The 27,943-nt window shown below is 40.9% G+C and overlaps 1 protein-coding gene across 1 annotated transcript; it reads left to right on the top strand.

Annotated features, from left to right (window-relative positions):
- On the top strand, positions 1–27,003 carry cmtm6 (CKLF-like MARVEL transmembrane domain containing 6). The gene is made up of 5 exons (XM_061717734.1): positions 1–129; positions 11,891–12,014; positions 22,497–22,673; positions 25,226–25,324; positions 26,135–27,003. Exons 2-5 carry the CDS (start codon positions 11,898–11,900, stop codon positions 26,309–26,311), a joined length of 570 nt encoding a protein of 189 aa, XP_061573718.1. The 5' UTR covers positions 1–129; positions 11,891–11,897; the 3' UTR covers positions 26,312–27,003.
- The last annotated feature ends 940 nt before the right edge of the window (positions 27,004–27,943 follow it).

The raw sequence follows: 27,943 nt of genomic DNA on the forward strand, positions 1-27,943 counted from the left end.
GCCACATTTTCGCACCTTCACAATAAGATTAAAACACGGAAGCTGAAAAAACCCGTTGCGACACAAAAACTTCAGCGCGGCTGGGAAGTTTATTTTCCTGCGAAACGCGAGAGAACCAAGTGAAAAGCGGTGAGTTTTACATTTCAGTGTTTGTGTTTCATAAAGATTATACAAGTTTCTGTTGAGACTTTTAGATCCGAACCTCCAAAACTCTTAGCTTTAAACGCCACCAGCGCCTGGATGTCTGCAAACTTTCTTTTCAGTGTCGTTTCCTTGGAAAACAACCATTTTATCAATTTTTTCTTACTTTAAAAAATATGCGATCTTCATTTTAGTACTTTTTTGCTCTTCCTTAGTGATTTATTTATTTATTTAAAGCAATCTCGTGTTCCGCGGCGTTTCCGGCTCCAGTAAAGTAGTGCAGATTTTCCGGGATTAGATTATTATCATCATTATTATTATTATTAGATATTCCGAGGCGTGAATGTGGCTTTAGTCCATCCACTGAAACAGAGATCTGCAGGTTTAACTTTAATCTTTAATGAAACTCTAGAGACTGATGCGGAGCATCTGGCCGCTGCTAGGGACCGTCTGCAAAGTGCAGCCCGCACATGAAAACATTCACTACTGAACTACTCCCCTCTACTGACACTATTATTAAATATTATTATTAGTAGTAGTACTACCACCACCACTACTATTATTATTGTTACTACTACTACTTCTGCTACTATTGTTATTACTACTACTACCACTACTACTTTTATAATTAGTACCACTACTACTATTATTATTTCTATTACTACTACCACTTCTACTACTATTATTATTATTACTGTTATTATTATTACTACTACTACCCTTACGACCCTTATTACTACCACTACTACTTTTATAATTATTACTACTACTACTATTATTATTATGATTATTATGATTATTACTACTACTACTACTATTATTATTATTATCATCATAATCATCATCATCATCATCATCATCACCATCATTATTATTATTATTATTATTACTACCACTATTATTATTATTGTTATTATTATTATTATTATTATTATTATTATTACTACCTTTCGAATATGCTGGTGGATCTGCGAGGTCTGCCTTGTCTTTTTTTTTTTTTTTTACTTTTTAGTATTGTTTTTTCTAATTTGCATATTCGAAATAAAGCTCAATAATAATAATAATACCACTATTATTATTATTATTATTATTATTATTATTATTATTATTACTACTACTGCCATTATTATTATTATTATTATTATTATTATTACTACCACTACCACTATTATTATTATTATTATTATTATTACTACCACTATTATTATTATTATTATTATTATTATTATTATTACTACCACTATTATTATTATTATTATTATTATTATTATTATTATTATTATTATTATTATAATTACTGCCACTATTACTATTACTACTCCTACTACTACTATTGCTGCTACTACTACTAGTATTAATACTACCAGGAATACTACTATTATTAATACTAGCAGGAATCGACCAGCCCGGAGTTAGAGCCCAGTTATGGCGTTTTCCACTAGTACCTACTCAGCTCTTCTACCTGCCACGCCCCCGTCTGGCTTTTCCACTACGGGCCGAGGCGGGTGGAGCCGCGCCAAGCAGATACTTTCTCTGTATCTTTTCTGCTGAGATCTGCTGAGGCGTGCTGAGTCGGCCCTGGATCTGACGTCACCACCCTCCGCGCCTCTGATGGGTGGGGGGGCCGTAAGACATTTGAATCAGGAAGCGGGAATCAGCGCGAGAGCAACTGGCGGCTCGCGGTGATTTTATTATACAGCGCAAGCGTCTGTTTCATGATCCAACTCTGAGGTGCAGATGTTCATAAACCTGGTGCTGAGGAGAGAATTAAAAAAGGGATGTAGATGGGCGATAAGGAACGATCAGATCTACCAGGAGCTCTGTCTCTTCTCAGCCGTTCGCGGCTCCAGCTGATTTCTGATCAGCGCCGACACGAACAAAGGGGTTGCGCAATCGATTACGGCACTACCTTGTTCTCTATTGGCACTTTCGCACTAGGACTTACTTGGCCCGACTCGGCTCGGCACGGCTTTACACGGCTCCACACGTGTGTTTTCGCACAGCCAGGGGAGAAGTGTGCGGGTTGGGGTGAAGCTGCTGTGACGTACTCGATTGCGCAACCGCTTTGTTCATGTCGGCGCTGATGAGAAATCAGCTGGAGCCGCGAGCGGCTGAGAGTAAAACAGCCCGTCTACATCCCTTTTTTAATTCTCTCGTCTGCCACCAGGTTTATGAACATCTGCACCTCAGAGTTGGATCACCAAACAGACGTTTTGCGCTTTATAATAAAATCGCCGCGAGCCGCGAGTCGCCTCGCTCTGACTCCCGCTTCCTGATTCAAACGTCTGACGGCCCCGCCCCCGACCAATCAGAGGCGTGGAGGGTGGTGACGGCCCCGCCCCCCGACCAATCAGTGGCGAGGAGGGTGGTGACGTCAGAAATAGTCCCTGCTCAGCCCGCTAAGAACCTGGCTGAAATGGTTACAGAAAAAAGTACCAACTTGGTTGGTACCAACGGGTAGAAGCGAGCTAAGGCGGTACTAATGCAAAAGTGCCAAAAAGCTGATATAACATGAATTACTCCTATGTGGGATCAATAAAGTTCTTATTTTTACCATCTGAGAATCCATGCGTGACGCATGGATGCGTTTACTGCGTTGGTGTTTTAAGAGTGGGCGGCAGCCGCTGCTGTAGTCGGTGCAGATGCTGGACCAAAGAAAGAGCTCACTTTCAGAAGACTACTGTTACCTTTCTTAATTTCCAGTCCTATCTCCGAACCGTAGTTGGGAGAGCTGGTATTTAAATACGGTTTCTGGCTCGTTGGTAACCGGCGGTTGTCTAGGAGTCCGGGGAAAGTGAAGGGAAAAAGGATGGAGGAAAAATACTGTCCGTGCAACGTCGCACATTTATTACAAACTTGTAAAGAGCAAACAAAACACGTGAGGGCCGACAACTGAAAGCTAAAGCCGGGCATACACTGTGCGATTATCGGCTCGTTTTGAGCCGATTTTCCAGTCGTGCGACTTTTTTTTGATTGGGCCCGATTTTGACCCAATCGTTGCTCGTGCCTCGTGCAGTGTACGTGGGGTAACGACGAGAGATTAACACCTCACGACGAGTTCCCGATCACAAATCGTGAGGTTGCGAGAAAATCAAGCGTGTTTGAAATCCTGGTCGCTCCTCGTGAAGGAATCACAGTTGAAGCAGCTACGACCCGATTGGACTCATCCTTTCACAGAGAGCATGCGCAATCTCTGATGTCACCTCAAAAACTATTATTTGTAGTTTAAGTGTTGCAAATTCACATTACAAATCATGTTTTAATAGCAAAAAAAGACCGCATTTCCACGTACGGTGCGGGTCGCCGCGTACGCTGCGCCGTAGGCTCTGCGTTGGTGTAACGCGGAACCATAAATCAGCCTTCAGTGTGTGCGCTGTCTGCTGTAGGCCGTCAGGTCACCCCCCTTTTCGTTTCATCTCGTTCCCACCTCCTGCGTGTAAATTCTTTTCACTTTAAAAAAAGGAGCTATTTATGTTAAGCATAGGATAAAAGTTTGAACTCGGATTTTTGGGAAGTATTTTCAAGATCGTTATTTTAATAGCGGGACTATTTCCAGCGGCGCCTGTGTCGAGGAGCGCTGCGGCTGCGTCACGTGATCGCGCTGGACCAATAACAGCGGCCCCTGATGTAAACAAACCTGACGTCATACAATGTTGGCGCAACCTCGTCTTCCCAAATATGTAGAAAAATAGAATATAATGAGCCGAAAAGTGCACAAAAATGACTAAAACAGTGTTATATGATGCCACAATGAAGATGAATTATAAACTAAAGTGAAATAATAAAAATCGCCCATAATGTGATTTCGTTTTTATCATTGTGCTGTACTGTTCGGAACAACTCTTTTTTCTCTTCTCATTTTGCTGGGACGTCGGGTTCCTCCGCGAGACACAACTTTTGCGGTATGCGTTCATTGTTATGTCTAAAAATGATGCGCAGTGCCCGCCCAATCAATCAGAAACGGTACAGATATTTTGGGATTTTTTAAATATATATACCGTATTTTCGCGACCATAAGGCGCACATTTTTTTTTTTTTTTTTTTTATAAATGTGCCGGGCGCCTTAAGAAACGGTGCGCCGTGTCTATTACCTGAATTACGGTAATGTGAGGCCGGCCACCATGAGAACGGTAAAGGGAGAAGGGGGCGGGTGAAGCCCCCGTGAGTTGCGACGTGAATGAGACTCCACTGAGCTGTTTAATGCGTAAACAGATGATAAAGACTTTTAAGGATTTGCTTGATGTGTAAAGTGAAATAAAATACAATCAAACTAAGTTTTGCTCCGCTCTATTTAAATAAGCACACGTTAAAGGTTAAAGCCTCGTGATGCGCGCTGCTGCAGCCGACTTCCTGGTTCCCGGCAGCTTTGCGAGCAGAGATTTCTGGGGTCTGTCTCAGGTCAGATCAGCTTCACACTCCGAGATTTGCAGCCAAATCTGTCGGTTACAAACCCGGTACCGGATCCCGACATGTGTGTATTCGCGGCGCGACACACACAGATTCTCATGTGTGGTGCTGGACTGGCGCAGCTGATGGACAGAAACCTATGGGGATTTTTAAAAGAAAAACTTTGCATAAAACGTTTCCAGCCGGAGTCATTATAAGGACGAATGAAAAGGGGGGGCTGGATGAAGGGATGATGATGATCAAGAAGCTGAGACAGGTCTGGAAATTCGGACTGGCGCAGCTGAATCAGCGGAGCTCGTGTCGGATACAAACCCCGGTACCGGCTCCCCGACAGCACGTGTGTGAGCGGGTCCAGCGCGGCGGAGCGGAGGAGGACCAGCGCGGCGGTCCCGGGACGCGGGACCCAGGACTGCCGCGGGACCAGCGCGGGGTGGGGGGGGCGGACCGGGACCGGGACCCGGTCCAGCGCGAGGGAGCAGACGGGGAGCGGACCCGGTCCAGCGCGAGGGAGCAGACGGGGAGCGGACCCGGTCCAGCGCGGGGGGGACGGAGCGGAGCGGAGCGGGACCGGGGACCCGGGACCGCCGCTGTCGGGATCCGCAGCACAACGGGATATGAAAAGTTTATTTAGTCTTGTGCTTGGCTGCCACGCTGATGGACAGAAACTGCCGGCTATGGTGATTTTTAAAAGAAAAGCGTTGCCTAAACAGACTTTTCCAGCCAGAGTGAAATGAAAAGGGCTGGATGGATGAGGAGATGATCGGGTGGCTGAGACAGGTTTATGTGCAGCGCCCCGGTGGTTTTTTTTAATTCTTTAATGCAGAAACAGAATATGAACCTTTGAAGGGTTTGATTGATGTGAAAAGTGAAATAAAATATCAAACTAAGTTTTGCTTCCGCTCTGTTTTTAGCGTGTGTGTTGTGCAGCGCGCGCGTGTGCAGCTCCGTCTCCTTAGACGGCGCCTTTTGGGTCGGTGCGCCGTATGTGTGTTTTAAAACCAAAAATGACACACAAAACTGAGGGTGCGCCTTTCCACACAGTGCGCCATATGGTCGCGAAAATACGGTATATAAAAAAATAAAATTATAAAAAAATAAAGGATCCCATAACTTTGATCGGGTGGGCAGGACGCACGTTTGGGTGGACACAGCCCACCCCTGCCCCAGAACCGGCCTCGAGTTCCAGTAACAGAGGTCCGACGGGAGGATTATGATCGTATAGTGTCAGCAGACGGAGCATCCGAGCATCGGCTCGTACAGTGTGAGAACATAAATCGTGGGCTCTGAACTTTTGAACTCCGCGATCTAGTCGTGCAGTTTGAGATGGGGCTGAATCATACGATTCAAAATATCGCACAGTGTATGCCCGGCTTAACGGAGGACACACTGAAAAAGTAACTAAACACGTGTTCCGGTCTTCCACACGCGCACACCTGCATCTCCCTCTCTCTCCTCCGCTGCACCCACTACGTCTCACACACACACACCCGAACACACACACCGCCTTAAAGGGGACCGGGCTGGCCGCTAACACTACTCACAGCTTTCTTTTTTATATCTGCTAATTTTCGCTTTTCAGCACCACTCTGGTATGTTCGTTTCATTTTTCTTGGATGTTAGCTGGTTAGTTTAATGGCGGGTATTGATTTATTATTGTGTCTTCCTTGCGCATTTATTTTTTTGTCAGTCAGTTGGGGGCCCCCTGGTGGCCGGGGCCCGTTTCAACTGAAACGGTTGAAACATAAGCCGCCTATGTACGTTTATATGTCTATGGTAGCAGCGGTAGTAGCAGATTAGAACAACAAATAAGTTAACATGACAACATTGGATGATGTAGGAGATTATAACATCGCTTTGGTTAGAATCAAAGTAGCTGACGTCTGCGTTTGTTTCCCGCTGCATTAGCCAGATGCTAAACATGAGCTCTTGCACCATTTTGGACCATAATTATAATCAAAAACCTTCATTAACTTCAGTATCAATCAACTGAACTCTTAACAAAACGAGTTTCCAACGTTAGTCTAACTGTTTGATCTCAAACACGGACAGAATTTGTGTAAACTTAAGTTTTTGTTTATTTTTATTTGTATTTCACAAACATCATCCAAATCTGCTGTGAAGTTTGTTTTGATTTTCTTTCTATTTCTGTTTCACATCATTCATGACCACTGGTTGTTTCTAGGGCCACGACCAAACAGATTTATATTATTATTATTATTATTATTATTATTATTATTAAAAGATTACAACATTATACTATTATTATTATTATTATTATTATTATTATTATTATTATTATTATTATTATTATTATTATTATTAAAAGATTACAACATTATAAAAATTATTATTATTATTATTATTATTATTATTATTATTAAAAGATTACAACATTATACAAATTATTATTATTATTATTATTATTATTATTATTATTATTATTATTAAAAGATTACAACATTATACAAATTATTATTATCATTATTATTATTATTATTATTATTAAAAGATTACAACATTATACAAATTATTATTATTATTATTATTATTTTTATTATTATTTTTATTATTATTATAAACGACATGGAACCGCTGATAGAGGCTTTTATTTTGGTGACACTTCAGTTGGTGATAATAATTGAATGCTCTTGATTTATAAAAAAAAAAAAAAGTCCCAAATTCTTCAAGATCGGACTGTTGTATCTTCAGTAGGACATGATTTTGGTGACACTTGAATTATTTAATATTTTTATTTGGGGATTGCACTTTGTCGACGGTCCCTAACTTCTCTTCAAACAGCCAGTTGCGGCGACATCAACGTCTTTTGTGTTTTATATAATGTCTCGTTTTAACGGCTTTAACGGTTAACTTGAAGCGTATAATCTTTGATTTCAGAAGACAAAGGCAACATTCAAAGCGTTTACACCCCTCTATTAAGCCGTTATCGACTCCAGTAGTGGGGAATGTGTGAATATCTGTCCAACTTTACAGGGAGCGCGTTTCCGTTCGCACGCTGCTTCGCAAACAGTCGGTAAACTTATGGATATTTCCTTAAAACATCACAATAAAGTGTAGTAAACGGAACAAAATCGTTGCCGAATTTTCCAGAACATGTCTTTGCTCAGGGGCAGGAGTTAAACCACCGCCCAGATCGTTTCTGTGGCTTTCTGTGAGAGAGAAAACACTAAATTGGTCCGATTTTTAACGTAGTTTGGTGTTGCGTGGTAAAAGGGGATCAGCTAAAATTAAAGCCATCCTTTTTTTTTGTATTTTATTGACATACAGTACAAACAACAACAAAAGTATATATTGAAAATAGATAAATAAATAAAGAATATTAATTAGAAAAATAAACGCATAAATAATTATCATATAGAGTGATATAATATAGCACGATATAATATATATATATAATATATATAATATAAGTAATATATGTAATACTATAATAGCATTTAATAATATCCTAATATAACATAATAATTTTTAGAATATTATAACATAACAAAATGATGTCACCATACTATAATATATAACAATATAATAATACTATAGTTTAACATCCCATGAGGTCTCATAACATAATATAATAATACACTATAAAACAATATATCATGATAATGCCAAGAATAATTATTAGAATTAGAATTGGTAATTCATATATTGCAATGAGTTTGGACGGTGATTATCCATCCTTATCTTTGTTTACACTGTAAAACCAGTTCTTATCATTTACTTTCACTTTCTATCTTCACATCAGTGATGCTGTTTAGTCATAAATATCTAAGCTGTCCAGTTTTATGGTACAAACGGGGGTTTTTAAACACATTTAAAAGTTAATTTACCTCAGTTTGTCTGTTGTGCTTCAGTGGAAAGACTTTTCAGAGGTTTTTTATTGTGATCAAATATTTTTATTATAAACGGTGGCATCCACAATGATGTCAAACAAACATTATACACGTATTTTCACCCCCTTCCAAACCATCACCCCTCGGACCTAAGCATCCGATGAAAACAATTAATAATTAATAATAATAAGGAAAACAGAAAAAAAGATAATACAACAATAAAAAAACAAACAAAAAAGGACAAAATAAAACAAAGGCAAAACATAATAATATCACAAACTGGACAAGGATAGCTGCAACAAGGTAGACTATATACATTATAAATACATCGACAGCTACAAGTTTGGCTTTAATTGAATAATTTAATTTAAAAAATAAAATTTAAAAATAAATATATATATATCTATTATTTATTGAATTAAATATAATAAAATAAATATATATGATATTTAAAAAAAACAACATATATATATATATATATATATATATATATATATATATATATATATATATATATATATATATATATATATATATATATATATAGGCCTTAGGTTTTTACCAACTTACTAACCATCCATCTTACTGCAATTATCTTTCTTGCTGCTGTCAGGCCAGCAAGCAAAATTTGTTTATGGCATAATGAAGCATTAATTGTGGATAAATTATTTAAAATAATGTCTGAGGGTTTACTGGAGTATTCTGTACTGTTATGGAGGATAATGCAGTTGCAAGTTGTTGCCAAAACAACTTTTTAGAGTTTTTTAGGGAGGATTAAAGTGGATTATTTTGGGTTTTTCCTCTGTTGTTGTGATGTAAACACACATTCTGCGGGTTCGAACCCCCGGGGAACTGGTTGGTCGTCCTGCGGTCGCCGTGACGACGGCCTGGCCCCGGGGGGTCGGGGTGTGGTTCAGGTGCAGGACCCTGACCCTGCATTCACACTGAAAGAGTCAAAAATCTCCTGACGCCAGCATCACGCTGCTTGGTGGATTCACACTGAAAACTGCTGCACTGTCCACGGCTGCAGTGAGCGGGGCCTGCAGTGGGCGGGGCCTGCAGTGGGCGGGGCCTGCAGTGGGCGGGGCTAAAGCAGCGCTGCAGAACTGGAGGGAACTCAAACTCATTTTGCTTGGCGGGCCGGATTTGACCAAATTTTTTTCTCGCGGGACGCACGCTCAAAATAACAAAAACGGTGCGACATTTTTTTCTCTAATTCTTTTTTTTTTACTATTGTTATTTAATCCAATATCAGTTTAGTTTAGTAATTTTAAAGGAAATATGCACTTTGTTTACACTCTAATTATGTCAAATATATTTCTTCAGGATCTTTTCTTGAAATTTCTCGTTTTTTTTTCAAATTATGTAAGATACTTTTAATATCATTTTACAAAGATAAACAGAAACAAGTATGTTTTTTATATATTTCTGTTTTTTATAAGAAATTTAATTAAAAGCAAAATCTTTCTTATTACATGCGAGAGTGTTTCTTTGTGATTTAGAGATTTTTCGAGTATAATTAAGTGTATTTATTTTTAAAAATTGGCGCGGATATTTACGCCAGTGTGCCGAAAAAGTCAGCACTTCTTTTTAAACTGTTTTACTTTGACACTATCCTCGTATTCAAAACTGAAATTCTCCGAATAAATATCTTCTATCATCTTTTTTAGCAGTGATATTTTTCCTGCGAAAATATATAATAGTAGTCAGTTAATAAAAATAAACGACCGTCTACAAAGAAATAAAATCGGCAAATGCATTCTAGAAAACTAAAAAAATGTTGAAAACTGCTCTATTTGTGGAATAACGATGGATTTGTAAAGAAATATATTATCAGATATGCTGCGATTCATGGCAATTATTTATGCCTTCCTTTTTAGTAAATTAACATTTCGGTTTTTTGTGTTGGAAACTTCTCGCGGGCCGCACATTTGACACCCCTCGTCTACATATATCTATATATAGCTACACATCTTTCCTATTTCACCATAGATCACACTTTGGGAAGCCTTCTTTATATTTTAGTGTTATTTCTGCGTAGATAAGAGAGAGTTTGATGCTTAACCAGGTTGGTCCTGGATCAACATCAACCATCATCGTTGGTCCCGGTGAAGCTGCAGTCTGTCTGAGTGATCACTGACACACCGGGTCGGAGCGGGTTTGATGTTTAAACTGTGTTTTGTGATTAATAAGCACAGGTTTTAATTATTTTGCGTTGGATCAATGCAGCAAATAAAATCAATTGGACCATCCAGCTCCTCAACCATCAGTTACTGTTTCACATGAGCAGTTCAGGTAAAAACTGCAGTCAATCAGCAAAAATGTCCAGTTTACTGGATGAAATATATTAATTCCTGATAAAATAAGTTTGTTAGTGACAGCTCTGCTCCTGTACGCATGTGAATGAGTGTACGTTTGTGTGAACATGAAAGTACAATCTGCATTGAGGCTTCTCGCTTCAGGAATCCCGGTCTGTGATTGGACGCTGCCTCGGCGTCAACGCTGCTCATTTTAATAAAGTTGAGATTTTTAGGGCCCGAGCACTGACAGTGCGAAGGCTCTATTGTATCTGTAGGAATTATCTTTCTTTCTTTCTTTCTTTCTTTCTTTCTTTCTTTCTTTCTTTCTTTCTTTCTTTCTTTCTTTCTTTCTTTCTTTCTTTCTTTCTTTCTTTCTTTCTTTCTTTCTTTTTTCCTTTTCCAACGAAATGAGGGCCTTTTCCCCCCTAAACGGCCCCAAAAGTCACCAAATTTTGCATGCAAGCCAGGCCTGGTGAAAAATGTGATATTTAATGGTTTGCATTAATGGGCGTGGCCTAACGGCTCAACAGCGCCCCCTAGAAAACTTTGTGCCTCAAGCCCCACAATACGGTTTGACGTACATGCACGAAAATCGGTACACCCCTGTATTATGTCGCAACTTAAAGAAAAGTCTCTTGGCGCCATGGCCCAAACCGAACAGGAAGTCGGCCATTTTGAATTAATCGTGTAATATTGGCGAAAATTATGACATTTCTTCGTCCGTTAATACGGCCCGAACCGTAACGTGCACCCAGGTGTGTTATACATCAAAATGTGCGTCTCCATCCTGTGACTACGGGCATTACTTCTCTCAGTCAAAAGCGTTACCGTGGCGACGATAGACGCCAAAAAGCGCGCCCCCCCTTCTTCTGATTGGTCCATATCTGATAGTTCCTATTTTCTGCCATAACTTCTGAATGGTTTGATACAGAGAGTCGTGGGTGTTTCATCTGCTAAATGTCCAGTTCTGAAGAATCTACAAGTCCTACAAGCTTCCACTGCAGCCTGAACGTGCACAAGGGTGGAGGACCGTTCATCGCTGCTTGCAGCTTTAATTCAACTTCAAATTGATGCGCTGCTCCCGCTGCTCTCGCCGCGCGTTTTCATAGAACATGAATGGCAGCCGGACGCCTATGACGCCCGTGACGCTTACAGTGTGAACGCAGGGTAAAGCTTCTCCTCTCTCTCCCTCAGATCCATCATGGCTGCCAACACCGTGTACTCGGCCACCACGGCTCCAAACCCCAAGTCCTCCTGGTTCAAGGTCCCGTCGGAGCGACTGGACAAGGTCCGCTTCGGGATCAAGATCGTGGAAGTGGTGAGTCCCGGTTCTGGTTCTGGTGCTGGGGCCCCCCGGGCCTGGTGGGGGGTCCTGTCTCATACTTTATCCTCTGGTGGTTTGTTTGTTTTACTACACCAAGTGGACATAATACAAATACAAGATACAGACAGTGGACATACAGTACAAACAACAACAACAGACAACATCCAGTTTCAATGATATGTACCGTATTTCCCCGCACTATAAGGCGCATTATTAGACGCACCTTCAATGAACGACGTATTTAAAACCTTTTCCATATATAAGGCGCACTAAATATCTGGTAAAGTACCGACTATAGTGGCTGGGGTTGAGTTAGTATCTACCTGATGGAGCTGCTACAGGAAATGCTACAAAATCCTACAGCAAATGCAAAAAAAACAAACAAGAAGTACCGTATGTCAAACTTTATTAACAAAATAAAAACCAGCTTTTCTCTGTCTCGTCAAAGTCTCCATTATGAGAGTCAGCGTCGCTGCTGTTGTCTTGAACGTCTGTGACGATTCCTGATGTTTTTAACGCCGTTACTTTGGCGACACCAACTACATTACCCACAATCCCCCTGACTACATTACCCACAATCCCCCTGACTACATTACCCACAATCCCCCTGACTACATTACCCACAATCCCCCTGACTACATTACCCACAATCCCCCTGACTACATTACCCACAATCCCCCTGACTGCATTACCCACAATCCCCCTGACTACATTACCCACAATCCCCCTGACTACATTACCCACAATCCCCCTGACTACATTACCCACAATCCCCCTGACTACATTACCCACAATCCCCCTGACTACATTACCCACAATCCCCCTGACTACATTACCCACAATCCCCCTGACTACATTACCCACAATCCCCCTGACTACATTACCCACAATCCCCCTGACTGCATTACCCACAATCCCCCTGACTACATTACCCACAATCCCCCTGACTACAGTAACAGAAATGACCGTAATGATCATATATAATATACTGCCGGTTTTTGAGAAAATTAAAGGCTTTTAGGTGCACCTTATAATGCGGAAAATACGATATCTAGGTGTGTGCGTGTGTGTATAAATAATGTAATGAACGTAAATAAATAAATTAAGAATATTAATTTGAAAAATAAATAGATAATTATCATATAGAAGGATATAATATAGTAAGATATAATATAAAGTAATATATGTAATACTATAATAGTATACAATAATATAATATCCCAATATAACATTATAATATTATAACATATAACAAAAGGATATCACCATACTATAATATATAACAATATAATAATACTATAATATAACATCCCATGAGATCTCATAACATAATATAATAATACGCTATAAAACAATATATCATGATAATGCCAAGAATAATTATTAGAATTAGAATTGGTAATATATGCAGGACTGTCTCAGAAAATTAGAATATTGTGATAAAGTTCTTTATTTTCTGTAATGCAATTAAAAAAACAAAAATGTCATACATTCTGGATTCATTACAAATCAACTGAAATATTGCAAGCCTTTTATTATTTTAATATTGCTGATTATGGTTTACAGTTTAAGATTAAGATTCCCAGAATATTCTATTTTTTTGAGATAGGATATTTGAGTTTTGTAAGCCATGATCAGCAATATTAAAATAATAAAAGGCTTGCAATATTTCAGTTGATTTGTAATGAATCCAGAATGTATGACATTTTTGTTTTTGTAATTGCATTACAGAAAATCACAATATTCTAATTTTCTGGACAGTCCTGTATATCATGATGATGCCAAGAATAATTATTAGTATTAGAATTGGTAATATATATATTACAATGAGTGTCTGGTGGTTTTTCCCGCCTGGACGGAGGCGGTGACGGATCTGGAGCCGGTTCTCCTGGTTTGACCTTTGACCCGTGAGGAACCGGTTTGGGACCAGAACCGGAACCTTCCTCTGTAACCGTCCATGCAGGCGTGTGTTTGTCCCTCTAGTGTTGTTTCTGTCAGCCTGATTCAGTTTTAGTTTTAGTCCAGTCTTTGGGTTTAGTTTTTATTAGTTTTAGTCACGTTCATTCTCCTTTTAGTCGTGTCAAGTTTCAGTCGACTAAAAGTCTGAGCATTTTAGTCTTATTTTAGTCAGAATTGTAGGCCTGTGTTGAAAAGAATAGATTTTTCGATTCTAAATCGATTCTCATATTAATTCATAAAAATCGATTAGTCTAAAGATCGATTTTTTTTTTTTTTAAATGTTTTTTTTTTTTTCATCATTACATTACAACTTTAAGTATTTTTTTGTTTATGCTCAAAAAAGGAATGTTTTGTTGGACACGAGAATAACTGGTGCCATGTTTTTGCCTTTAAAAGTGTTTAAAGGTATGAAAACATTAAAGTTTTCAGTTATAATTGCATAAATTGTCTATATTTCATTACTTCTCGACATTTCGACTTTTTCCATCCGCGGGTGGAGGTCGTCACGTGATCCCGCTGCACCAATAGGATGTTACTAGTCAACACAATACATTCATATTAATAACCCAATATCAGCTAGTTTGTCACGTCCACGACACGTATCGTGACATTTTTGTATCGCCAAATTTCGTGGCACGATATATTGTTCCACCCCTACTTTTAGCATATTTATAAACGACCGGCCTTCCATGTGTGATGATGTCAGCATAATAATGTATGCAGACGATACTGTTATTATCACCATGGTAAGAGCTACAGAGGTGGCCAAGAAATCCACAAAGGCAACGTAAAAGGTTGTTGCCTGGTTACAGAACTCAAGCCTCACTTTAAACTTAGAACAAACTGTAACCATATTTTTCACCAACAGGCGCGTAGTGAAAGATTTCCCAGACGTCTCAGCAAATGGGCAAAAAATATACAATGTGGATAAATTCAAGTATTTGGGTGTCACCCTTGACCCAACTCTCAGCTTTAAAAACCAGTTTTTTTACCATTGGAAAAATTAACTTTGGAAAAATACAACCGTGGTCATATTTTTCAAGAATTTTGGTTTCCATTATTTTCAAAACTGGAGAATTTTTCCAAAGGGACCAATGAGTATCTCTATTTTCGAACTTGTGCCTTATATGTATGTATGTTTGTATGTATGGATTTATATATATATATACATATATATATATATATATATATATATATATATATATATATATATATATATATATATATATATATATATATATATATATATATATATATATATATATATATATATATATATAGTTTGATATCGCTCTTGCTGCCATTATATATATTTTTTATTTATTTATTTATTTTTTAATATTTATTTAATTTTGTTCTCCCCTAATGTATGTCTTTTTTTTTTTTTTTTTTTTTTTTTTTTTTCCTAGGGTAATTATGGAGAGGGTAGGAATGTGGGTAGAATAGAAATCGTGAAATTATTGTGAAATAAAAAGATATTAAAAGACAAAACAAAAAAAAAATTAGAAACACGCTGAAATATAATCTTGCTAACTTCAGATACATGAGGAATTCACTCACAGTTGAAGCCTCCAGTGTGTATCTGAATGCATTGATTATACCACATTTTTTATATTGTATTACAAACTGGTCTCAGTCAAATAAAACAATTCAAAAACCACTTGAATCATTAAACAAAGGTGGCCTAAAAATGAATGAAAAATGAAATTTTAAACTTTTGAAACCCCCCCCCCCCCCCCCCCCCCCCCCCCCCCCCCCCCCCCCCCCGCCCCGAACTCGTGAGACAAAAACAACTTTATTCCTGCTAAATGAGTCGTGAAACTCAGGGTTTCAGGTTGAAAGTCCGGGAGAACTTGTTCCTCCGTGGCTGTGGCTCGTTTTTATTTTGAACACTTGCCAAAACTCAAAATCTTATCCAGACTTTAAGATATGCTTGACACAAATGAAAGTTCAATTGAAACACGTGGGAAAAACACCTAACCTTTTAAGGTGTGTGTGTTATCAGGTGTAAAGGCATTTTTAGGTTAGAAATGAGAACATTTCTTGGTAAGATCCTTAGTTTTTTGAGTGAAAGCAGTGAACTTGGTGGACTGGTGTAAGTTCAGGGTTTTTAAATGCACAGCCATGAACCTACTGGATTAAATTAAGGCCCTATTGTATTTGTACGATGATGTTTTTATTTTAGTTTTTCTTCCGACGAAATTAGGGCCTTTTTTTCCCCTAAACGTGCCCCAAAAGTCACCAAATTTTGCACCAAGTCAGGCCTGGCCAAAAATGTGATATTTAATGGTTTGCATTAATGGTCGTGGCCTAACTGCTCAACAGCGCCCCCTAGAAAACTTTGTGCCTCAAGCCCCACAATACGGTTTGACGTACATGCACGAAAATCACTACACACCTGTATCATGTCACAACTTAAAGAAAAGTCTCTTGGCGCCATGGCCCAAACCCAACAGGAAGTTGAATTAATCGAATTAATCGGTAATTTTGGCGCAATTTATGCCATTTCTTCATCCGTTAATACGGCCCGAACCGTAACGTGAACCCAGGTGTGTTATACATCAAAATGTTCGTCTCCATCCTGCGACGACGCGCATTACTTTTCTCTTCAAAAGCGTTACCGTGGCGACGCCAAAAAGCGCGCCCCCCCTTTATCTGATTGGTCGATATTTGATAGTTCCTATTTTCTGCTATAACTTTTGAATTGTTTTACATAAAGAGTCATGGTGGAGTCATCGGACTCGGTTTTGAGTCCTTGATTTTTATTGTTGAAAATTGCACACGCGAGGGCCTACTTGCAGCTTTAATTTATAATCTGCTCTTTACTAAACAAAAATGTGTTTTATCCGATTACTCGATTAATCGATGGAATTTTCAGTAAAAATACTCGATTACTAAAATATTCGATAGCTGTAGCCGTAGTCCGGGAGTCGGCAGACCCGCGGCTCTAGAGCCGCATGCGGCTCTTTAGCGCCGCCCTAGAGGCCTCCCTGGAGCTTTTTCAAAAATGTTTGACCGTTTTTTTTTTTCTTCTTTTTTTTTCTCTCTTTTTTTCTTTTTTCCTTTTTTTCTTCTTTTCTTTTTTTTCTTTTTTTCTTTTTTTTTCTTTTTTCTTCCTTTTTCCTTTGCTTTTTAATCTCGACATTTCAACTTTTTTCTCAACACTTTGTTTTTTTTTTCTCAAAGTGCATAATGAAAAAAAAATCTACCTCCTCTAAAATATTATTTTAATTTTTTCTCCTGCCTGGCTCTAATACTCTTCCATAGATTCGCGTAACAAAAGAGTCGTGTGGAAAGACATTAGCAGCTACATTTGCAGCCGAGGAGCCAGTTCTAACTAATATAGAAACATGCAGCATGTGTTCCTTCATTCTAATTCTGATACAAGACTTTTCATTTTTTGTGGCTCCAGACATATTTGTTTTTTGTGTTTTTGGTCCAATACGGCTCTAAAACATTTTGGGTTGCCGACCCCTGCCCGTCCTGATCCGGCCCGTCTGGGCCAGAACAATCCCATACGGGCCGCGGTCCTCCCCGGACTCTCCTGCTGCGACCTTCAGCTGCAGGAAACCCCGCCCGGCCCGGCCCGGCTGGACCGACCCGTGTTCACGGGGCAGCGCTGCGACGGGAAGCAGCGCCGCTCCGACCACAGCTGGGTGTTGCTGATAAAACCCGGTCGCTGCCAGAACCAAAACCTCCGGTGGTTTTGTGGAGGAGGTTTGCAGTCGTGAACGACAGAGTTCCTCTTTCTGCCTCCACTGGTGCAAGACAAGGAGGAGGAGAGGAGGAGAAGAGGAAGAAAAGGAGGAGGCAGAAAGGAATAAAACCTGAAATCCATAAAGAGACGGAGGCTAGAGAGTAGGGCTGAACGATTTTTGAAAATAATCTAATTGAGATTTTTTTCCTCAATAATTGCGATTGCGATTTAATATGCGATTATTTTTTCAAGGTCCTGTTCTCATGTATTTTTCAACTACAGCAATAAATGAGTCTGTTTTATAATAAACAATGTCAGATTTATTTAAAGCACAGATTACAACAATATAGAAAACAAATGTGTGTCTTTCCCTCTTTAACACGTCTACACACGTCTGTACACGAGTGTTATGGTCGTTCTCTCTGAACCCAATCACACGACACCAAACCGGGTTAAACTTTAGCCAAAATGAGGTGTAGTTTAATAGAAAAACACAGAAAAACTCCCACAGGGAACAAAAAACCTTCCTCACAGGGAACTCAGAACTTCTTCACAAATAACTCAAAAATCACAGAGAGAAAGAAAACCACCAGCAAACTAACACACAAACCAACAAAGCTCAGAGTTAACAAAACCAACCAGCAGTGAACAACTGGCAGCCCCGCTCTTTAACTTCTCCTCCTGATGAGCTGACGAGCTGCAGGTGGTTTAAGGCTGATTTATGGTTCCGCGTTACACCAACGCAGAGCCTACACCGTAGGTTACGCGCCGAGCGCGTCGCTGCATAACCACTGCCGTAGCCTACGGCAGTGGTTCCCAACCTTTTTTCCTTGTTTCCCCCCTAGTTGTGTCTAAGACCAGCCGGGCCCCCCGACCCGTACGTACTAGCAGCAAAAGAGTAAAGTTATTTGTTACAAACCTTTAATTGAAAAAATGAACATTAATTACGTGTTTCTTAGATACATTTCTCTTTGGTTTACCCTGTACTTTTGTTTTTCTCACCTTCCTTTTGTGTCACCAATGTATAAAATATGCACAAAAAATAATTGCAAGGACATAAAAATATTTCTGAAAAATGTCTCTTTTAATATGAGAACAACATTTTTTAACATTTTTCCTTTAACAACCTGTCGGAGTAGTCGTATGATTAAATGTTGAATAATGATATAATAATACGTTTTTAAGTTTTTATCCTGATAAATAACTTAGTATTTTAAAATGACCAAAATATATTTTCAAGTGGGTTTATACAGACTTGGATTACTGTATTCCATTAGGTGTGTTATTGTGATTTTTTTATTTATTTAACATGTGCAAATATAATGTTTACAACTGCATATCCTCAAAGCAGACAAAGTTCCCCCCCCCCCCCAGAGATCTCTGGGGCCCCCCCAGGGGGGGCCCGGACCCCAGGTTGGGAGACCATGCCCTACGGCGTAGGCTCTGCGTCGATTTAACGTGGAACCATAAATCAGGCTTCACAGCGTGACTCCACTGTCCGCCGGCGCGCACCCGGCTCGTGCTCGTCGCCGCGTGCAGCTCCTCGCCACGCCGACTCCGCGCTCATATATTTAATAAATTTTTAAAGCCTGTATATTTATAAAGCCCCCCCTGGCCGAGCCCTAACACTGAGGCCATGGTAGATTTAGGTTACACGCGGACACGCGGCACTGTTGACTTTTTTCCCTGCCGGCAACGTGACCAGATCACGTGATCTGGTCAAATCACAGCCTTTGCGATTAGAAAATCTTGTTTTATCACATCGCGATATTATCGCAAATGCAATTAATCGTTCAGCCCTACTAGAGAGTCTCAGGAACCATGTTTCTGTCACGATTTACATTTATGGAAACTTTTTACTTACTAACACACACACACACACATAAATACACACATAAACACACACAAATAAACACACACCAGCTCCAGGTCCAGATGTGAGAGTGGGACCGGGTCGTGGCTGCCGGTGCTGAACAAAGTCACCTCTCTCATCTCTCTTGAGAAACCTGAACTCTCTCTGACCCGGTTTCCTGGTCCGGGAGGAACCGAAACCGCTGCAGAACCGAGTCAGCAGATCTGGGAGGCGCCGACCCGCTGGTTCTGTCGCAACGGCTGCTGCTGCATCCGGGCCGGACGCCAGCTGGGCCCAGAAAGAGGATGTTCTGGACCGGGGAGGGGGGGTGATAATAATGATCATTAGTAGGATCGTCCTGATCAGGATTCTTTAACTCCCGATCACTTCAGTTTGAGTTTCTGCAGATCACGATTTTTCCCGATCCGATCACTTTTCTTGGCTCCCGATACATTTCTGATACTTTTTCCTGATCAGATTCATTTTGGCAATGAATAAAAGAAAAAAGAAAAAGGACTAAAACTCAAATTAAAAGTTTCTTTTATCGTCCTTTGGAGAACACCATGGACATTTATTTCAACAAACTTATCAGCTCTGGTGCCACAAAATGTAAAAACATGAAATTGTAAACTAAAACAAAAAAGTGCAGAATAGTGCAATAAATAAAATAAATACATTTAACTTTAAAAGAGGTAGTTGAATGACATCCAGTCAAACTCACAAACAAGAAAATTAAAATACTTTTTGGCTGGCCTGCAGGACGTAGTCGGTTCTTTCACAATAAAAGCCTGGTCTAAAAAAAGTAGTCGGTTCTTTCACAATAAAAGCCTGGTCTGCAGGACGTAGTCGGTTCCTTCACAATAAAAGCCTGGTCTGCAGGACGTAGTTGGTTCTGGTTTCCAGAGACCCGGTCTGGAGCTGGTTCTGGTTCCTCCGGTTCCGGTGCTGATGTCACCCGGTCCGGTTTTAGCTCTGTGGTTTGTCAGAGAACCAGATCCTTTAATAAACTGTTCGGCTCCGGATGTTCCTCCAATAAAAGCTGCCGTTGTCATGGAAACGGAGCCTGGACTCGGTCCAGGAGCAGGACTCTCCCAGAATAATACTCTGGTCCTTTAATTATGAAAACTGTAACCGTCCAACAAAGTTTTAGTGAAGCGGTTCAGTTCTGCTGGTTCTGCTGGTTCAGTGGAAACAGAAAACTCAGCATAAAGTAGTTTAACATTTCAACAAGTACACTGGTATTTTTATTTTTTCTTCTTCCTTGTTTGGGTTCAGTTTATTTTTACACATTAGAGAGAAGAAAAGCATGAACATTTTCATTGTTCTGTCTGGAATTTATGTGATAGATAGATAGATAGATAGATAGATAGATAGATAGATAGATAGATAGATAGATAGATAGATAGATAGATAGAAATTACTATATATATATATATATATGTATATAATGGATCACATTGTTGGAGATTTACAGCCTCTGAGGAAAGTTGAAAAGTGAAAACATGATTGTATACAGTGAACAGTTTTAGGATAGGGGGGATTTTCATTCGTACTTCTCACCTAAAAATATTAAAATTAACTGAATTTGAACTAGTTCAAGGTGAAATTGGTGAACTATGAACGTGAACTGTTCATTTTTAAACTATGTGAACTGAACTTTGAACCAGTTCATGAGAAGTAGGAACTTGCACAACACTGTTTAAATGTCACTCCTCCGAGATGATTTAATTTTTTTTTTTTTTTTACTTTATTAGAAAATCTTGCAAACACCAACAAGGTTTACAACAGTGTGGAACAGCACATACAATGATGGAGTAACTTATAAAAATATCTAGTATGAATGAGAAGTCATAATATAGATAACAAAGATAAAACAGGTATGAGGAATAGAATCAGATGCATAGAAAACAATAAGGAAAGGTCAAGACAGTTATAAATATAAAGTATTTATATTATAAAGTTTCTTGTTTATCAAATAAAGAGATTTAATGAGAGAATTTAATTCTAGTATAAAAGGGGCAAATTTAGGAGTAGCACATTTTTGTTTGTGAATAAAGAATGTCACTCCTGGACGTCATGCAGCTCTGATCCTGGGCGCTTGTCGCCCCCTGGCGGCCGGTGGCGGTTTTTATTCAGTTATACTCAACTGTGATTTGGTTTTAAACATCTGGGAAGGTTTAATTGGGTATTAATTTCACAGTTTTATGAATATTTCTAGACAAAAAAAAAACAACAATTAAAGACAGTATATTAAGGAAATATAATGAGATATGTTTGTTACGTTTGACATCCCCATTTTCATGAAAGGTATTTGTGCGTTTGTTGTTGTTTGAATGTTTTTTGTTTTTTGTCTGGATATATATTAATGGTTAATACCATGTTGGTAAGAACCTAGGGCATATATATATATATATATATATATATATATATATATATATATATACATTCATACATATATATACACATATTATTTTTTTATATATATTATTTTTTGAATGGTTTTAACTGAATTGTAACCTGGGAATTAAAAAGATTGTGACTGTCTGAGTTTTTTTATTTTATTTTCTTGTTGTTTTTTTAATTTATTTCTTGTATAAATAAATATAAATGGATTTCTTGGGGTAAAAAGGCAGATTAAAATAAGATTTTTCTTCTTTCTACTCCCTTTCATTCAGAATTTAGGAACGTTTGTGTTATTATTATTATTATTATTATTATTATTATTATTATTATTATTATTATTATCATTATCATATTTCATGCTTTTATTTTATGCTTTTATTCATGTAAAGTGACCTTGGGTGACTTGAAAGGCGCCACCAAATAAAATGTATTATTATTATTATTATTATTATTATTATTATTATTATTATTATTATTTATTATTATTATTATTATTATATTAGATTGTTGTTTTGCTTTAATCACTAATGAAATAAAGAGTAAGTAAGTGTCCGTGTCCCCCCAGCTGCTGTCCCTGGCTGCCTTCGTCCTGGAGGAGATGGTCAGCATCTGCACCAGCTGCTCCGCCCTCTACTTCTTCGAGTTCGTCAGCTGCACCGCCTTTCTGTTCACCTGCCTGCTGCTGGTGCTGCTGTCCACCGGGCTGCACCAGCGGGTCGGAATCAGCTGCTGGGGGCCCCTGGTGAGAGGGGGTCGGGGTTCAGGGGCCAATCTCAATACACCCCCTACTTTCTACCACTAGTCCTAAAAATGAAGCCACAGGCGTAGGGTCCTTGTAATGTTTCCTAGGGATTGGGACCAGCCCCGGGGTCTGGCACTCAGAAGCTGTGCCGATTTCCCCCAGTGTCCAGCCGCGGTACTGCAACAAAAAATCCCATGGGGCCCAGAAAGCTTTTTTCCCATAGACCGCAATAGTAAAAGAGAAGCCTCTAAAACTGTTCACAGGACACCTCCAGCTGTAATCACCGGCAATTACTAATCTTTGTATTCTATATTTTTAAGTCATGGACTTTATATCCGTCAAAAATGTTTTATAACGGCCAGAAAAGTCAAAGAAAAGTCTCTTTCTGGGCGTGACGTCACGGCTGTGTCCGTGCACTCCACGGATGTTTTATATTAATATATATCATGTAATTATATTATATTAATACATTAATAATATATGTAATACTAGACATGTATTAATATACATTAATTCATATATTATATTAATACATATTATATTAATATTTGCGTAATTGCCCCGGGGCATGATGGGAGGTGACTCAACTGCGCATGCTCTATGGGCCGCACAACGCGGAAGTAAACCCGGAAGTCAAGAACTTTTTCAGCGTATCCGCTGAGTGAGCAAAATGCATTGAAATGAATGGGCGGCCATTTTCAATCTCCCATCCAGATTTTATTAATAGATCCATGATTGGGACACCACTTGCTACGTCACTGCGTGGGTTACGTTCGGGTACGTAAGCGACTGCATAGTTACGTTTGCACATACGTCACACCATATCAGGAAGCCCAGAGCTAAAGGCTGTTTTAATTTCCGCTGTAGCGCTGTTAATATGCCACTTTATTAAGTTTTAATATGTTTTCAGGCGTAAAAGTAACCGTTAAGATCCCCAACCTGGGCTCAGTTTATCCAAATAACGCCTGTTTAGAAATTTGCTTGATTTATGGTTCTGCGTTAGATCGACGCAGAGCCTACGGCGTAGGGCGCGCGTCGCCGCGTAACCTACGCCGTAGGCTCTGTGTTGGTGTAACGCGGAACCATAAATCAGCCTTTATTCTGGCGAGATCTGAAAAGACTTCGCAACAACGGGCAAACAAGTGATTATGTACATTCACTGAGTGAATATTATGAAAGTAAAATATATATTTCTCGCTAGAAATGTAATCAAAACGCATTTTTATGCAGAAACTAACTCAAAATATTGATTTTATTCACAAAAAAATAAGAAATGTCCGCCATGTTTTTTTTTTGATTCAGTCTGCAAATGATGACGTAAAGCATTCTGGGAAATTTTCTCAGGCCCTCGGTCGGTGAGTCAGAATCTGGAATCCCTCGCTGTGAAGGGTTAGATTCATACACACTATCCCCCGTTATGTCCATTAGCCCTCGTTATGTCCTCGTTATGTCCACTAGCCCTCGTTATGTCCACTAGCCCTCGTTATGTCCACTAGCCCCCGTTATGTCCATTAGCCCTCGTTATGTCCTCGGTATGTCCACTAGCCCTCGTTATGTCCACTAGCCCTCGTTATGTCCACTAGCCCTCGTTATGTCCACTAGCCCTCGTTATGTCCACTAGCCCTCGTTATGTCCATTAGCCCTCGTTATGTCCTCGTTATGTCCACTAGCCCTCGTTATGTCCACTAGCCCTCGTTATGTCCACTAGCCCTCGTTATGTCCACTAGCCCTCGTTATGTCCACTAGCCCTCGTTATGTCCACTAGCCCTCGTTATGCCCACTAGCCCTCGTTATGTCCACTAGCCCTCGTTATGCCCACTAGCCCTCGTTATGTCCACTAGCCCTCGTTATGTCCACTAGCCCTCGTTAATTATGCCCACTAGCCCTCGTTATGTCCACTAGCCCTCGTTATGCCCACTAGCCCTCGTTATGTCTACTAGCCCTCGTTACGTCCACTAGCCCTCGTTACGTCCACTAGCCCTCGTTATGTCCACTAGCCCTCGTTATGTCCACTAGCCCTCGTTACGTCCACTAGCCCTCGTTACGTCCACTAGCCCTCGTTACGTCCACTAGCCCTCGTTATGTCCACTAGCCCTCGTTACGTTCACTAGCCCTCGTTACGTCCACTAGCCCTCGTTACGTCCACTAGCCCTCGTTATGTCCACTAGCCCTCGTTAATTATGCCCACTAGCCCTCGTTATGTCCACTAGCCCTCGTTATGTCCACTAGCCCTCGTTATGTCCACTAGCCCTCGTTACGTCCACTAGCCCTCGTTACGTCCACTAGCCCTCGTTATGTCCACTAGCCCTCGTTATGTCCACTAGCCCTCGTTACGTCCACTAACCCTCGTTATGCCCACTAGCCCTCGTTATGCCCACTAGCCCTCGTTACGTCCACTAGCCCTCGTTACGTCCACTAACCCTCGTTACGTCCACTAGCCCTCGTTATGTCTACTAGTCCTCGTTACGTCCACTAGCCCTCGTTACGTCCACTAGCCCTCGTTACGTCCACTAGCCCTCGTTATTTCCACTAAGTTCTGCCTCCTGTTCCAGGACCTGGTCTACACCGGCGTCATCGCCGTCCTCTTCCTCATTTCCTCCATCGTCTTCTCGTCGGACAACAGCGGCTCCAGCCTGGAGACGGTTGCCGTGGTGAGGACTTAGCCCCGCCCCCTCCCATCTCCTCCCTCCTAACCTCGCCTACTTGTCTCCTCCCTCCTAACCTCTGTGTCTCCCTGTTAACCTCCTTGTCTCCTCCCTCCTAACCTCCTTGTCTCCTCTTTCTTTGTCTCCTACCTCCTAACCTCCTTGTCTCCTCCCTCCTAATCTCACCTCCTTGTCTCCTCCCTCCTAACTTCCTTGTCTCCTCCCTCCTAACCTTGCCTCCTTGTCTCCTCCCTCCTAACCTTGTCTCCTTGTCTCCTCCCTCCTAACCTCCGTGTCTCCCTGTTAACCTCCTTGTCTCCTCCCTCCTAACGTTCTTGTCTCCTCCCTCCTAACCTCCTTTTCTCCTCCCCCCTTGTCTCCTCCCTCCTAACTTCCTTGTCTCCTCCCTCCTAACCTCGCCTCCTTGTCTCCTCCCTCCTAACCTCGCCTCCTTGTTTCCTACATTCTAACCTCCTTGTCTCCTAACCTCCTTGTCTCCTCCCTCCTAACCTCCTTGTTTCCTCCTTCCTAACCTCGCCTCCTCCCTCCTTGTCTCCTCCCTCCTAACCTCCTTCCTAACCTCGCCTCCTTGTCTCCTCCCTCCTAACCTCGCCTCCTTGTCTCCTCCCTCCTAACCTCCTTGTCTCCTCTCCTAACTCCTAACCTCCTTGTCTCCTAACCTCCTTGTCTCCTCTCCTAACTCCTATCTCCTATCTCCTCCCTCCTCTCCTAACTCCTATCTCCTAACCTCCTTGTCTCCTCACCTATCTCCTATCTCCTTGTCTCCTCCCTCCTCTCCTATCTCCTAACCTCCAGGTGTTTGGTTTCCTGGCCACCTTGGCGTTCTTCCTGGACGCCGGCTACTTCCTGAAGACGCAGGGCTGGCCGTTCGGAAGGGGCGGGGCTTCGCCGTCGACCAACGGCAGCCCGAAGACGGGCGGCGCCGAGCCGGAGGAGCAGCGGCTCAACGCCGAGCCCAACGGGACCAACTGAAGCCGCCGCTCCGGCTTCCTGTTTCCTTTGAAAACCCAGGACACTAAAACACCAACGCTCATCAGATCTTAGTCGTTACAGAGAACCCAAAACGCCATCTTTTTTTAGCTGCTCTGCTTTTTATGTTCCGCTGTTTTTAACGTCTCGCCATCATGAAAACATCTGAAAACGGTTCTGCTCCGAGACGGGTCTGAAACTTTAACATTCCTTCTACGTTCAGAACCTCAGAACCTGGAACTCCGAGGGCCGTCGTGTCCCTGAACGCATCGCCAGAACCCGGCCCCTTCAGGGTTCCTCGCAATTATTTATTTCTTTAAAACGCCTTTGCTGATCTGTTTGTACTAATCAATAATCAGAAACGAACCACTCGTTTTATCAGTTTCATCTAGTTTTAGTTTTTTTTTAGTTATTTAGCTTTTATACAAACGGTTAAAGATTAAATGTCTTATCAATAATCAGCATTTATCAATTACCTTACAATCATTATTCTGCAGTTGTTTTAGATTGTTATTAAGTTGTTTATTATGAAAAACTTTGCAAAAACATTTTTTAAACAATCATGAATTCAGGATGTTTTTAAGCACTCTTTGGTTTATTTAGTCCCGGTTTAACGGTGTAATGATGGATGTGACCAGCAGGTGGAGCCGAGAACTCGTCTCAACCACCGGGAACTAGATATCATTGTTGTTACTGTTGTTACTGTTGGTGTTTGTTAACTTTTCTCTGATCTTCGCTGCTTCACCAGACGATTTTCTGCTGCCGCTTCACCGCCGCCGTCCAGATAAACGTAGTTCCTCTGTAGTTCCACGTCTGTAGTTCCCCGTCTGTAGTTCCCCGTCTGTAGTTCCAGGTCTGTAGTTCCCCGTCTGTAGTTCCCCGTCTGTAGTTCCCCGTCTGTAGTTCCCCGTCTGTAGTTCCACGTCTGTAGTTCTCCGTCTGTAGTTCCCCGTCTGTAGTTCCCCGTCTGTAGTTCCACATCTGTAGTTCTCCGTCTGAAGTTCCCCGTCTGTAGTTCCCCATCTGTAGTTCCCCGTCTGTAGTTCCACGTCTGTAGTTCCACGTCTGTAGTTCCACATCTGTAGTTCCACGTCTGTAGTTCCCCGTCTGTAGTTCCACATCTGTAGTTCCACGTCTGTAGTTCCCCGTCTGTAGTTCCACGTCTGTAGTTCCACGTCTGTAGTTCCACATCTGTAGTTCCACGTCTGTAGTTCCCCGTCTGTAGTTCCACGTCTGTAGTTCCACGTCTGTAGTTCCACATCTGTAGTTCCACGTCTGTAGTTCCCCGTCTGTAGTTCCACATCTGTAGTTCCACGTCTGTAGTTCCCCGTCTGTAGTTCCCCGTCTGTAGTTCCACGTCTGTAGTTCCCCGTCTGTAGTTCCACGTCTGTAGTTCCCCGTCTGTAGTTCCCCGTCTGTAGTTCCCCGTCTGTAGTTCCCCGTCTGTAGTTCCCCGTCTGTAGTTCCCCGTCTGTAGTTCCCCGTCTGTAGTTCCCCGTCTGTAGTTCCACGTCTGTAGTTCCCTGTCTGTAGTTCCACGTCTGTAGTTCCCCGTCTGTAGTTCCACGTCTGTAGTTCCCCGTCTGTAGTTCCCCGTCTGTAGTTCCCCGTCTGTAGTTCCACGTCTGTAGTTCC

This window comes from Cololabis saira, chromosome 3 (genome assembly GCF_033807715.1).
Source record: "Cololabis saira isolate AMF1-May2022 chromosome 3, fColSai1.1, whole genome shotgun sequence".
Classification (NCBI taxonomy): domain Eukaryota; kingdom Metazoa; phylum Chordata; class Actinopteri; order Beloniformes; family Belonidae; genus Cololabis; species Cololabis saira.